At 48.5% G+C, this 13,364-nt stretch overlaps 1 protein-coding gene across 5 annotated transcripts in view; it reads right to left on the bottom strand.

Moving 5' to 3' along the window:
- STK4 (serine/threonine kinase 4) overlaps positions 1–13,364 on the bottom strand; it is a 1,472,593-nt gene that overhangs the window by 939,772 nt on the left and 519,457 nt on the right. For all 5 annotated transcript variants that reach the window (XM_069651354.1, XM_069651352.1, XM_069651353.1 and 2 more), the window contains one exon: positions 12,904–13,018. In XM_069651354.1, coding sequence (XP_069507455.1) covers positions 12,904–13,018 — 115 coding nt within the window. The remainder of the gene's footprint in view (positions 1–12,903; positions 13,019–13,364) is intronic.

The following is a 13,364-nucleotide window of genomic DNA, read 5'->3' as shown; positions in this document are numbered from 1 at the left end:
TGGTCAGCAAAATGGATGAGAATGAAAGGGGCGTCCAAAGACAATTAGGCCCTGTGGGACCTACTGCAAGATCACCTTTGAGTGGATGTCTGGTGGAAACACTGGCCAGGCCCGGTGGGCTATACGTTCTTCTCTCCCCCACATCAGACATATACGAGGACTGACCTCCTCCTGATCCCGATAGAGCGGGAAGGCGAGGTTGGGGCACCCATGGTGGAGGTGGTCATACCATGAGCTTATGTTGGTGAACTGGTGGCTCCCTGAGCTCTGGCGGGGTTTTAGGAGGTGCAACAACACCTTGCTGAGAGATCAGATGTTTAAGGATTTCCTGGGAAGGGAGATACAGGCCTATTTTGAAACTAACGACAATGGGGAGACGGGTATAGCGATGATCTGGGAGGCAGCCAAGGCCACCTTTAGGGGACTACTTATCGCAGAGGGGCTCATAGAAAGCGGGAAAGGGGACTAATTGACAGTAAACTCCAAAAGTAACTGAAAATGCTGCGCTGTCAGCTGACCCAACGGGAGGCAGACAGGGAGGGGCTACTGGGTGAAATGGGGGACAAGAGACAGAAACTACATAAGGTCCTGATTGGGAAGGTTGTCAAGAAGATAATAGTCACCCGACAGAGTTACTATGAAAGGGGTGATACAGTGGGGACCCTCCTGGCCAATAGGGTGAGGGGCTGTAGAGCAGAAAGGAGGATATAAGGAGTACGAGACACGGGGGGCGTGTGGTGAGGGGGGGAAGGGACATCTCGACTTGCTTTGCAGATTTTTATAGGGAGCTACATGCTAGACTGGCAGAGCAAGCTGTGGAAGAGGTCCGGCAGTACTTGGCCAAGCGGAATCTCCCCTAACCTCAAGAGAGCAGAGAGCGAGGCTCTAGAGGGAGAAATAACCCAGGAAGAAGTATTAGGGGCCATCCAAAGGCTGAAGACAGGGAAAGCCCCAGGAGACAACAGGTTTACGGCTGACCTTTACAAGCAATATCAAGCCCCACTTGCGGGGCCCTTGGCTAAACTGTTTAATTCTATAGCGGGGAAGGACACGATACCGCTGATGTTTCTTCAGGCCCTAATAGCAGTCATTCCGAAACCAGGGAAGGACCAAGACAATTATGCCTTGGATAGGCCGATCTCTCTCCTTAATGTGGATGCCTCGATCTTTACCAGAATTATGACGTCACGCTGGGAGTCTTACCTCCCCCGACTGATTCACCCTGACCGGGCAGGCTTTGTGTTACACAGGCAGGGAGCAGAAAGCATGCAAAAGACGCTTCACATCTTAAATGAGGAGGGGGTACTCTTGCTATCCCTGGACGCCTAGAAGGCGGTCGACCAGGTGAGCTGGGGCTTCATTGGGGGAGGTCTTTGCGTCCCTAGGGATGGGCCCCAGATGGACTGGTTGGATGTTGGCCCTGTACTCACAGCCGACAGCTAAGGTAGTGTTTAACGGGATTGAATCACTGACTTTTCCACTACAGCGGGGCACGCGCCAGAGGTGCCCTCTCTCCCCGCTGATTTATGCATTGGTAATGGAGCCATGAGCATCATTGATCAGGGACAATGAGGGGATCAGAGGCATCACGGTGAGTGGGGTTGACTGTAAGATTAGTCTCTTTGCAGATGACGCCTTGCTCTACGTCACCAGCCCGTCCCACTCGGTTCCCCCTTTGCTGGAGAGCTTGGAGTATTATGGGAAGCTGTCGGGGTTCAAACTCAATCTGGGAAAGTCGGTGGTATACATGATAGGGGGACTGTCAGATAGGGAAAAGGAATACATTAAAGGGCTTCCGTTTAAGGTGCAAGATGATGCTTTCCAATACCTTGGGGTCCAATTGGCACAGCGCTTCGAGGATCTTTTTCTCAGAAATGCCCTCCCCCTTTGGTCACCATAAAACGAGACATGGAGAGGTGGTCGGGCTGCCCTGGATGGTGCGTTTAAACTGCCTAAAGATGGTGGTTCTCCCTAAATTCTTGTTCTTATTTCAGATGTTGCCCGTAACGATACCTGTATCATTTTTCTATGAGGTGAAGGTGACAATGTTGCGGTTTCTCTGGTTGGGGGCCAAACATAGGGTCGCCTACGGAACGCTAATCCTGCCAAAGGAGGAGGGGGGAATCGGATTCCCTGACCTGGTGACGTACTACAAGGCAACCCAGCTCCGGATCCTAGTGGATTACTTTGAGCCGCTATCAGGAAAACAATTGGTGGCTATAGATAATGCAGTGTTAGCCGCGGTCACATTAGACAAATGGTTGTGGGTCCTTAGAGAGTGCTTCACCACCCGATCCTCGAGGTCCTGTGGTCCATATGGAGGGAGGGAGGGGAAAATAGGAGGCTCACAATGGGGGCTGTTGCCCTTGAGCTGCATCTGGACTCCCCCCCCCTCAGGGACGGAATAAGGAGCTTTTGGCATTCCACCCCTGGTATGAGGCCGGGCTGAGCATGGTGGGACAAATGTGGGAAGGGGACACCTTCATCTCCCTGGGGAGACTCGAGGAGGCCCTGGGACTCAGTAAACTGTCACCCTTTCGATTCTTGCTATTGAAGGGGGTTCTGTCTGAGGGACTTTTGGGGGAAAATCTATGGAGGGAATTGACGTGCTTCAAATTAATTTTGATCACACAGAGGGGATCCAGAGGGCTGGTAGCTGGATTGTATAGGGAGATCCTTTAAGCGATCCCGAAGGACCCCCTCCTTCGAGAGTCAAATGGGGACAGGATCTGGGCAGGGATATTGTCATGATGCCTACCTCCAAGGAGCCAGGTCCGACCCTGCGACCCCAGAGGCAGGCATCATTTCCCCCAGGAGAGTGCCAGCAGGCCCAAGCTGGGGCCCTTTGGACGCAGTCCTGGCGCCAGGCTCATGTTGGACCTCTGTCCTGGCGCCTTAGGCACCAGGCTCATAAAGCTAGACATGTGTTCAAGTGTTTTAATGTGCACTTACCTGATGCAGACCATGCTGCCACATCCAGGCCCTCTTGAGGCCTGGATGGATGGAGCTACTTTACCTGTGGGACTACTTTCCACCCGGGTGTGGTCGGGGAAGGATACATACCTGATCGGAGGAAGGATACACACTTGGGACTTCTTCCAAAGCTATTTAAACCACACCCGATCAGCAACTCACGCTTCGCGTTGTTCTGCTCCTCGCAGCTGGACGCTCACCGTGTCAGCTCCTGCATCTGGACTTCAGCCACGCCTGTCAGCATCCTGGGTCACCTGCAAAGGGAGACAAGAGACCTTACCAGCTAAATCTGCACCACGGAGACATCACCGACGATCCTGAAAGGGAAGACATTATTTTTAAAAGCATTTCGTTACGATCGCTGCAGCACTGCATTTCACTCACCTTTCCTGGGTTCCTCCATCTTCAGCAGCGATCATCCGGATACACAGCCACTTCCCAGAGCCTAGAGAAAAAGACAAGAATAAGAGGTGAGAGAAGGAAGGGAATAAGACTTACCTCATTTCATTTCGGGTCTTGCCGCGTCCAGGCATTTTCCGGACCCCGGCCCCTATGGGGAAAAAAGGCATTGAATGAGCGCATGCAAAGTCAGTTCCCGAGCGCTCATCCAGAACTAACCTGCCATTTACTGGAACTGCAACTGCACGTTTCACTTCGGGTGGGTGCCATATCTCCGGCATTCCGAACCCCGGCCCCTAAGGGGAAAAAAGACATAAACATTAACGCTTGCTGCAAAAAGACAATGAACATTATTATTAAGCTTGGACTTTTGAACTTGCAACAGAACTTTTACAGAGCCTTACCTGAATAGTCAAGCTTACCTGAACTCCCATCAATCCTCAATCCAGTGAAGTAACTGGGTTTCAACGCGCCCCTGCATCAGAAGCAGGATGGAGAGCTCATCCTTCCTGACCCTAAGATGAGACTTCACGGGGAATCGTGGAAGGGTATCATGGAGGGTTGGAAGAGAGTGGGAGGCTTGATCATAACTCAGTCAGTAGGTAATACTCCCTTTTCACGCACAGGGGAATATTCCTGAGAGCCGGAGAAGCCAGAGTAGAGGGCCCTTCTTGTCCATCTTCAGAGTCCTGCGCTTCACCATTGAAGAAGCATCAGCACTCGAAGCCAGACCTGCGCCTCCGTGGGAATCAGGTGAGCGTTACAGATATTGAGGACACTCTATGGGTTCAGATGTGCAAGAGGGCTCATCGCTCCAGAATAGACACCAGTCCCTGAAACTGTTACATAGATGGCACTATCCCACAACAATGATTGCCCGAATGAGGGAGGGATACGATCCACGTTGCTGGAAGTGCCACCGGGAAAAAGGGGACTATATCCAAATGTGGTGGGGTTGCCCAAAGGTACAGGTGTACCGGAGGGATGTCCTGTCCTGCATAAAAGCGGTGGATGGGATTCAGAGGGAGCTCTCGCCATGGCTTCTCCTTTTCTGAGTGGGCACGGAAGAGGGGCCGGAACCGGGGCACATGATTCAGATCAAAATAGTTGCAGCGAGATGCTGCCTGGCCCAACTATGGAAAAACCCACGAATGCCGGTGGAAAAGGAATGGGTTCTAAAGATCTGTGCTATATATGACATGGAATATTTCACCCACTTCCTAGAAGAGTCCAGGTCTGATATTGAAGGCCTATGGCTCCCTTTCTTTGAGAAGTATGGGCGATTAGATTGATAGGTTTGAAGAAAGGGCTGAGGGGTAAAGGGGGGGGGATAGGCTGCCTACCACGAGGGGAGGCCAATGTTTTCGGAACCCCCTTCTGGGGAATTGGGGAATGATATGGCCTATGGGGGAGGCTCTCCCGTTTTGCGTACAAGCGTATTCATGAGATACCTGATTGTAAATGAGGTGCTATCCTTGTTTGAACTTTGTGGAGACAATTAAAACTACTTCACGGCACGTGGGGGGGAGGGTAATGGCTTAAATGTTTTGCTCATAGGGGAATGCTTCACTGCTGATGTGTGCTGTCTTAATTAAAAGGCCAATAAAGTTTGATTTTGAAAAAAAATAAGACCGCGAGCTGATGCATAAAACATTGGAGGACGTTTTGTGGAGAAGAGCAAGAAGGCAACAGTTTAGATTGTCAGTACTGTTGAAATTTGTTTCGAAAGGAGGTTTTGGCTCGCCAAAGTTGAGGAATTATCACAAGGCATTTGTCCTGCATACAATAAGGTATTGGTTGAAATAAAGCAAATGGGGTGACCAAGAGTGGTTAAAATGGGAGCAGAGTTGTACATCGCCTTATAGTTTAGAGGCAACTACTGACTATGACCAACATTCACCCCTGGCCAGTGTGCTGTCAAATCTGAAAGGTACCTTAAAGAATTGGAGAAAATGCATGTTTGTACGGTTTGGTAATATTCTGTTCAATCCCAGGGCATCTCTGTGAGGCATGCTGGATATTAATTTGCACAATAAGAAGCTTTATTGGAAGCCATGATTCACTGCAAGGATTCTGTTAAAGACAGATGTATAGTCTGCCAGTAGCGCAAGAACATTTAATACTTGAATTTCAAGTTTCAAGCTCCATGAGAGGGAAAGGCAGATGCATCAGCTGTTAAGAGACCTGTTTGAGACCTTTAGCACTTTGACTAGTTTCTGGATTCGGAACCTGCCATCTTATGAGCGCCTGCTCAGGGTCCCACAGTACTGGGAGATAAGCACAGGCTGAAAGGTTGGCTGAAAGGTTGGCCTGGTGAAAACAAGAAGTGAGGAAGTGTGGAAAACCATCTGTTGGAACATTAAGAAGAGAAGTGTGGCTGGCCTCTGGCGAGCAATGCAGACGTGAGGTCCTGTGAGCTCCCGTGAACGCTGACAATATCCTGCAAATACATCCTGTTCTCTGCGGCGGAAAATGCAGAAAACGCACTGGCAACAGAATGAATATATGGGGACCCGCTAGATGAAGTGCGCCCTGCGGATTGAACTCCCAGCTAAGAAATCGGGACAACAACGGTGTGTCGGAATCAAGTGTACAATGAGCAACAAAATGGCCGATGGCCGTTGACTGTGGAACAGAAGGACATCCAGAAAAAACAGATTGACTAAGGGATATATCCACCAGACCCAGGACAGCTGTGCTCGACCTGCCGAAGTAGACGGTGGCCGGCTGGCACTTCCTAAGGCTGAGGAACCGAGCACTTATACATGCATCGCACACTGGCGTGCAGAAAGGTACGCGCAGCCCTACCCAACCACAACGGGCTCTTTTGGTGTGCCCCCCGGGTGAAATTCAAGTTTACGATTGAGGAGGGCGATAGCTCTGAGGGGGTGGAGGCAGTCATCCAGAGGCATTACCAACTACTCAGTGATCCTTCCATGCTGACCCAAAAGAAGGGAAGGGTATGGAAACGTGATACCCCATACCGGGTAATGAAGATGATTCACGGCACATTTGTCACTGGGGCTTTGTGAGAGCTCACCCCACCCTTCGAGCGCCCGTAAGACTCTAAACTCCCTGTGAGACACTGCAGCGAACTTGAACTGCCGAGGAGCGGTAATCAGACCGGTCTGGTGAGAGAAGCAACCACACCAAAACGGGGCAGCAACAGTACAAAGCAACGTAGAAGCCTACGGCTGACACCCTAACATAGGAATTCCGATAAGCAACAGCCCATCACAGACACAGACGCACTGCCTCAACCTCTACCACTAAAACTGCCAGACGAAACTCGTGCAAGTAGACATCCACTCCCGTGGTATCAATACACAAGATACATGCCCATCCAGGGCTAAACTGCTCACCTGTTTGTGGTGCCACATTACTGCTGGCAGCTAGCTCAGTGGATATCAGACAACTGCTAAAACAATCAGGGTTGCAACCAACTCCATTCCCTGCCACTCTGACATAAAACCAGACCGTTCGGGTATGCTGTCCTGATCCGTCCTGCACCAAATCTGACAAAACCATACAATTTAAGGGTGGAAGCGCCTCCTCACCCAGAATAGTACTCCATATCACAAATGCGCTGCAACTAAGACATGTTTGCACGCATACTCAGCACTGATGCTCCAAGAACATGGAGAAGCCTCCTGCAAGAGATTTAAGGCTGTTTTGGTACAAGCACACGACTGGGGGGCAAGTGAGGGTGCAATACTCGGGGAACAGGTGGTGAAGTTTCTGAAGATCTGCTAAATCTATGGTGTGCTTGTGCGGACGAGGTAACCCTGGATGAGTTTGAATACATTTGGCATGCTACACACAACGCAGAGCGCAGGTAAACTGATGCTTTGGCCCCTAGTCTCCTTTCCCGACATGCTCTGATCTTACATACTGCAAGAACCCCATAAACACTGTCTTGACCTGGTGCTGTGAGAATACAAGTGAAGGGGCCTGTGGGATCAGTAGGAAGGACAGAAATCCAAAGCACATGACAGCATTTGGCCTCGCCACCTACAAGAATGTCATTCCGCATGCTAGATAAACAACCATTGATCCGCCATTGATAATCTGACACTTTAGGGGTAGATCTCTCATAGAGTATCTGTGAAACCGGGAGGGAAGAATGCCAAAGCTCCAAGCATCTCCGGACCACCGGATCAACGACCTAGACACAACACTTATATACTGCACAGCTGGAACGCTACCCACCTGTCCCACTTGCACACTTTGGCCAAGGACAAGCCAAAAAAGACGCCCACGCTAAGTAAAATGGCTCAATATGCAACAAACACTACCACCCCACCTATGGATCAAACGCTGCAATCAGACACCTCGACCACAGAAGAAATCCTCTCTTTGAAAGACGTGATGACTGCCATAGCTAACTCCCGCTTCTCGATGAAGAAGAAAATGGACAGTATCACAGCAGTGGTCTCCTTTCTCCAACCTGATCTACAGAAAATATCCTCCTGTACAGGGGAAGCAGAACAACGTATTTCCGTGCCAGAAGACGGCCTCAGAAGAGTCCACCAACCGCTCTCGCAGGTAGTAACCCGCCTCAAGACCATGGAGGCACATGTCCATGAAGGGGAGGGCAGATCCCGCCGCAATAATGTGCGCATATTAGGACTCTCTGAGAGGGCACTCAAATCCTTTTCGCAATTTTCTCTGTGGAAAGAGCCCACTGTATGCAGTCAGGAAGACCCACCCCGGGCGCACCGCCGAGGACAGTAATAGCCAAACTGTTAAACTATAGAGAGAGAGATGCGCCACTTCAGATGGCTCGCAAGAAAAGACCAGTCACATACAATGGCTACCGGATCGCTTTCTTTCAAGACTACAATTGCGAGGTGCAACGTGCCAAACAAACATTTGAACAGCTGAAAAGACGGCGGTATTCCATGAATGTGAAATACGGGCTACTATTCCCGGACCAACTCAAGATCTACCAGAACTGCACCACGGTGCACTTTACTGATCCACGGGAGGCCTGGAGCTGGGCTGAACGTCACCTTGAAGGCGATTGGGGAACAGAGCCAAAAGGAACGAATGGGAGACTCCGCTCCCGACCCAATCGTGCACCCCCAGAGAGACAGCCAGCGCAGCTACAGAACAGACCCGAGCCAATGGCGGACCCTTGACGACAATAACCAAGGTGCGGACGAAACATTGGAACAAAGAAAACTGTGGCGAAGAATGACTGACTGATCAATCAACCTGCTCTCTGAAGCCCAGCAAGGCACAAGCCACGGAGCTGCCATGGTTCAGCTAGCATTGTGAAGTCCAGTGAATTCCCCCACCCCCCCTCTTTTTGGGCTTTTCATTTTTAATTGGCTGATTTATCAGCGGCAATTGAGGGGTCACCGCCCACAACCTCAAGGTTGATTTTTTTTTTTGCAAACTATGTTTTGCAGTTAAGGCTGTCAGCAAGTATTCGGGCGACAGATGCTTCGGGTTGGGGCGGAGTATGGGGCGGTGGGAGTGGATGGTGTCATTTACTTTTGTTTATTGTTTAAGTTGGTTATAGGACTGAGTGGGATCTGCCATGCATTCACTTACCCAGATCAAACCACACATGCAGAAGACGCCGCTCATACAATGCTGAACGTCCATAAATACCCATGGCTTGCGCTCAGAAGGTGCTAAATGCCAGCAGTGCCTGTAAATCCCTTAAACTCCTCACTTGAAACATCAATAGCCTGGGAACCGGGATTAAACAATGCTTGGTCACCCAATTTCTTAATAAACACTCCCCTGATATTGCCCTCCTTACTGAGACAGATTTAGCTGGCACAACATGCACCCTTTCTCGTAGGACGAACTACTGTACCGCAGTACATGCAGGATTCACTATGGGTTCCCGCAGGGTCCTGATCCTAATGCATAAACGCCTCCCATTTATGTTAGCCTCGGCAGAGCAAGACCCCAGCGGTAGATTTGTGGTGGTACAAGGCACACTGTGGAGAAACCATGGGCATTTTGGCCATATATGCCCCGCCAACACTTGCAGGAGAACTTATGGAAGACATTGTGACCACAATCGCAAAATACCAATCTGATCTATGGATCCTTGGGGTTGACTTCAACAATGTGATGCACACCACACTCGATGGCACTCACATCCAAGGAAGGAACCCTGACACCTCTACCAGACTGGCGACATTTGCGTCCACCCTGGGTTTATGTGATGTGTGGAGGGAACTTCATCCACGAGATCGTAACTACTCGTTTCATTCTGGAGCCCATGCCTCCTTATCCAGGCTAGATTACTTTTTCTTCCGACTCCAGGCACGTATAGGGTAACCACTGAGACACTATTATCTCGAGGCATTTCAGATCATTCCACTCTGGTGATAGAGATAGACACAAATAGACCCGCCCCCCATGGAACGTGGAGACTAAACAGCTATTATCTCAGTTTTCCCGAGTTTGTAGACCATATTCACGAGAAAACTACTAAATATTTTGAAATAAACCACAGTCGAGAGCCCGGCGGTAGTCTGGGAGGCCTAAAAAATGGTACTTCAGGGAGTAATGATCTCCTGCCATCCGCCAAGAAGAAAGAGCAATTACGGAAAGTGAGAGAAGCGATGAGTGAGGCTGATGAGTGGGAGGCCAAATACATACTAAGTAGTACCCATGATATGCAACGATCCGTCCTGAGGCCAGGGAATGCCTTTGGAACATTGCACTAGACAATGCTAAACATGCTCATTGGGAGACGCGTGTGCGCATATACAAACAGGGGATAAAGCGAGTAAGATGCTGGCCTGTCTGGAGAAAAGCGATGAAGGACACCGACAGGTCAGGGAAATCAAGAACGTGCAGAATGAGCTGGTACAACAAGATTCCGACATAGCTGAAGCATTTGCGAACTATTGCGCCACACTCTACCAAGGCCGAACCAGCCCAGTGGATCTCTCTATATTAGACGACATCATAATCCAGCTGTCAGAAATGCAATGCACAGAGCTAGACATGGATCTCACTGAAACTGAGATAGCAGAAGCCATCGCCCAACTGCACTCTGGGAAAACACTGGGTTCCAACGGCCTCCCGGTGGAGACTTGGAAGAAACTAAGTGGGGAGAAAATGGCAACCCCCCTCCACACGATGTTTCTCCACTGTAGAGACCAAGCCGCCCTCGCCCCAGATCTGCACAAGGCCAGTATTGTGGTCATACCCAAGTCAGGAAAACTTCTGGAACTATGCAGCTCATATAGGCCAATCTCACTGATTAACGGGGAGGCCAAAATTCTTGCTAAAACTCTTGCTACTAGATTACAGGCAGTAATTCCCTCATTAATCCACCCTGACCAATGCAGCTTTATGCCTAATGAATCGCAACGCATGAATATACAACGTCTCCACTTGCTCTTGGAATGGGCCCGATCCTGGATACACCCCTCGCCTTGTTAGCCATTGATTTTGAAAAGGCGTTTGACTCTGTTATGGGAGAGCCTTTGGGGAACTAGATGTGCCAAATTGGGTTTGGTGAGAGCTTTTTGGGATGGGTGAGACTACTATATGAGGCCCCACAAGCAGAGGTCAGGGTTAACAGTTGGCCCTCCAGGTCATTTACACTGGGTAGGGTAACACGACAGGGGTCCCCCCTGTTCCCCCTACTATTCGCACTTGCTATCGAACCTCTGGCCCTGTGGCTTCGCCAGACTAATACATGGACGGGTTGCGCTGGCCAGACGGTGGGGAAGACAGACTTTCTCTATACACCGATGATCTTCTGATATATTTAGGCGACCCAGCCAGCTCTTGTCCAGTGGTCACTCAGATGCTGGCGAGGTTCAGTACATTTAGCGGACTGCGAGTCAACTGGGGGAAGTCTGGTTTTTTTCCGGGGGAAAGGTGGGGAACACGCAATACCACCAGATTGCCACTATTGACCCAGATTACTGGATACTAGCTCTAATGCACCCACGAGAGATAGCAATTTACTCTAGACTTTGCCTGATACAATTTATGATTTTGCACAGAGTGTATTACCCCAGGGTTGTGTTGTACCGATGGAACAGAGCTCCCAATCCGAACTGTCTGCGATGCTAGGAGGGTGAGGGCACTTTCATACATATCTTGTAGAAATGTCCTTGAATTCGAAGTTTCTGGCAACAATTTTGCAATAAACTGACTGATATTTTGGAGAGACAGGTACCAATGGACCCTACACTGCTGTTGCTGGGTATTCCTGATGAAAACATCACCACAGATGGGAAAAACTGTTCTAATCCACCGCACTTGGGCTGACTAAACGTAATATAGCTCAACGGTGGGGCTCACAAGAGAGCCCAGTATTGGCCCAATGGACTGCTGATGCGGACATGTGTGTGGCAGTGGAACACACCGAGTATATGCTGCACAGGGTTGTCCCATGAAGGCCATTAAAATCTGGTGCAAATGGAAGAGGGGAGTTGATAGGGACAACCTGAGATGTTGCAATATGGGAAGGGGCAACTTGATTTGATTTGACCTGTTTTACTTTAATTACGCTGGTGAACTATTGCTCTTGGTTGACATGACAAACAATTGAAGGGAAGTGAATGTCTGTATGGTTTTTGTGTGTTTATAAAACAATAAAAAGATATACAAAAAAAGAAGAGCAGTGTGATCTTAATCTTACATATACCATGCAGGAAATTGTGCCACTCAATTTTATCCCGTAGTCCATCCCCTTATCAGTCCATACTTGATGATCAGTGCATAGCAACACTACCTCTGTAAGTAAAACGTGTTAAAATTGTGGAAGACCGACAGATTGAAGACTGGGTTCTGGAAATATGTTAAATGGGAGATGTTGTGGCAATGAGTTTTGTCTGATTTGTGCCCTGCTATACTTGAAATCTGGCCCAAGTAACGTATTATATGTTGTAAGGTTTGACTTAATATTGATGGTTTGTGGAGCCACTTACTCCCCTTTTAATTTTTGTTCACACCCTGCCCTGTGGCTTGTCTGTGTTTTAGTTTTGCCCCGTATTGTTATACTTTTCATTGTTATACTTTTCATTGACCTGCAAAGAACCGTGATTCTACAGTTTAATGTAAGGAACTTGAATTGGGTCTGTTGTCAGGAGAGTTGCACAAGCACACTTTAGTCTAGAATTGCCCGCTAGAAAATCCCTCTTCCTTTGCCCCCCTGTTAGATGATAATCATACTCAAAACAAAGTTGACATGTCCCACTCACATCCTCAAACTTTATGCGTATCGTATCGGGGGCAGTAAGAGAAAGTTAGCAAAGAAAATGTATATCAAAGTCTGCATTTTGAAAAGTATCCCTTAGTTGGAGACGGTAATTGTGTCCCATTGATCGTTTCTGTTGAAAAAATAATGGTTTTCATTTACACGGTTCTAAATGACATGAGTTGTTTAACAAAATTGGAAGTCAATTGCAGAACGGATTGAAGATGAGCAAGATGTTCCAATTAACTATAGACATATTGATAAATGTGTTTACTATTACTGTGGCACATCACATAGTAAGAGTACAGTTTATAATATCAAGTTAAACGTAAGCAACTTACGGTTTTGTTTCTTTGTCTTACAATGTCCGACACAGAACCAGCTCCACAGTACTCCATCACGATCCATAGGTCTGTATTTTTGAAGTAGCTCCCATAGTATTTCACCACATGGGGGCTATGGAAAAAGGAAAAGAAAAGTTACCATACATAATTGCAAGGCTTGGTAACAGCTTTTAGACCAAACCTGTCTTATCCTAGCCAGAGCCCTCATCCTGTCTAAATTGGATTATTACAATGGACTCTACTTAGGTGCAAGTAAGTACGTGGTTAATAAACTCAAAATTTAGCAAAATAATGCACTGAGGACTGCTCTGAATATATCAAGGAGAGAACATATCTCTGAGTCAAGGAGACACAATAAATGGCTTTCCATCAACGACAAGATTCAGCTTAAAATGATGCCTCTAACTTACAAATGCCTTAATCATGCTGCCCCACTATACCTAACTGAGAAATGTGTC

Source organism: Ambystoma mexicanum, chromosome 3p (assembly GCF_040938575.1).
Source record: "Ambystoma mexicanum isolate Mex_15411 chromosome 3p, UKY_AmexF1_1, whole genome shotgun sequence".
In the NCBI taxonomy this organism is placed as follows: Eukaryota; Metazoa; Chordata; class Amphibia; order Caudata; family Ambystomatidae; genus Ambystoma; species Ambystoma mexicanum.
Note: the sequence above shows the minus strand (reverse complement) of the source record. Positions and strands in the feature narration are given on the sequence as shown.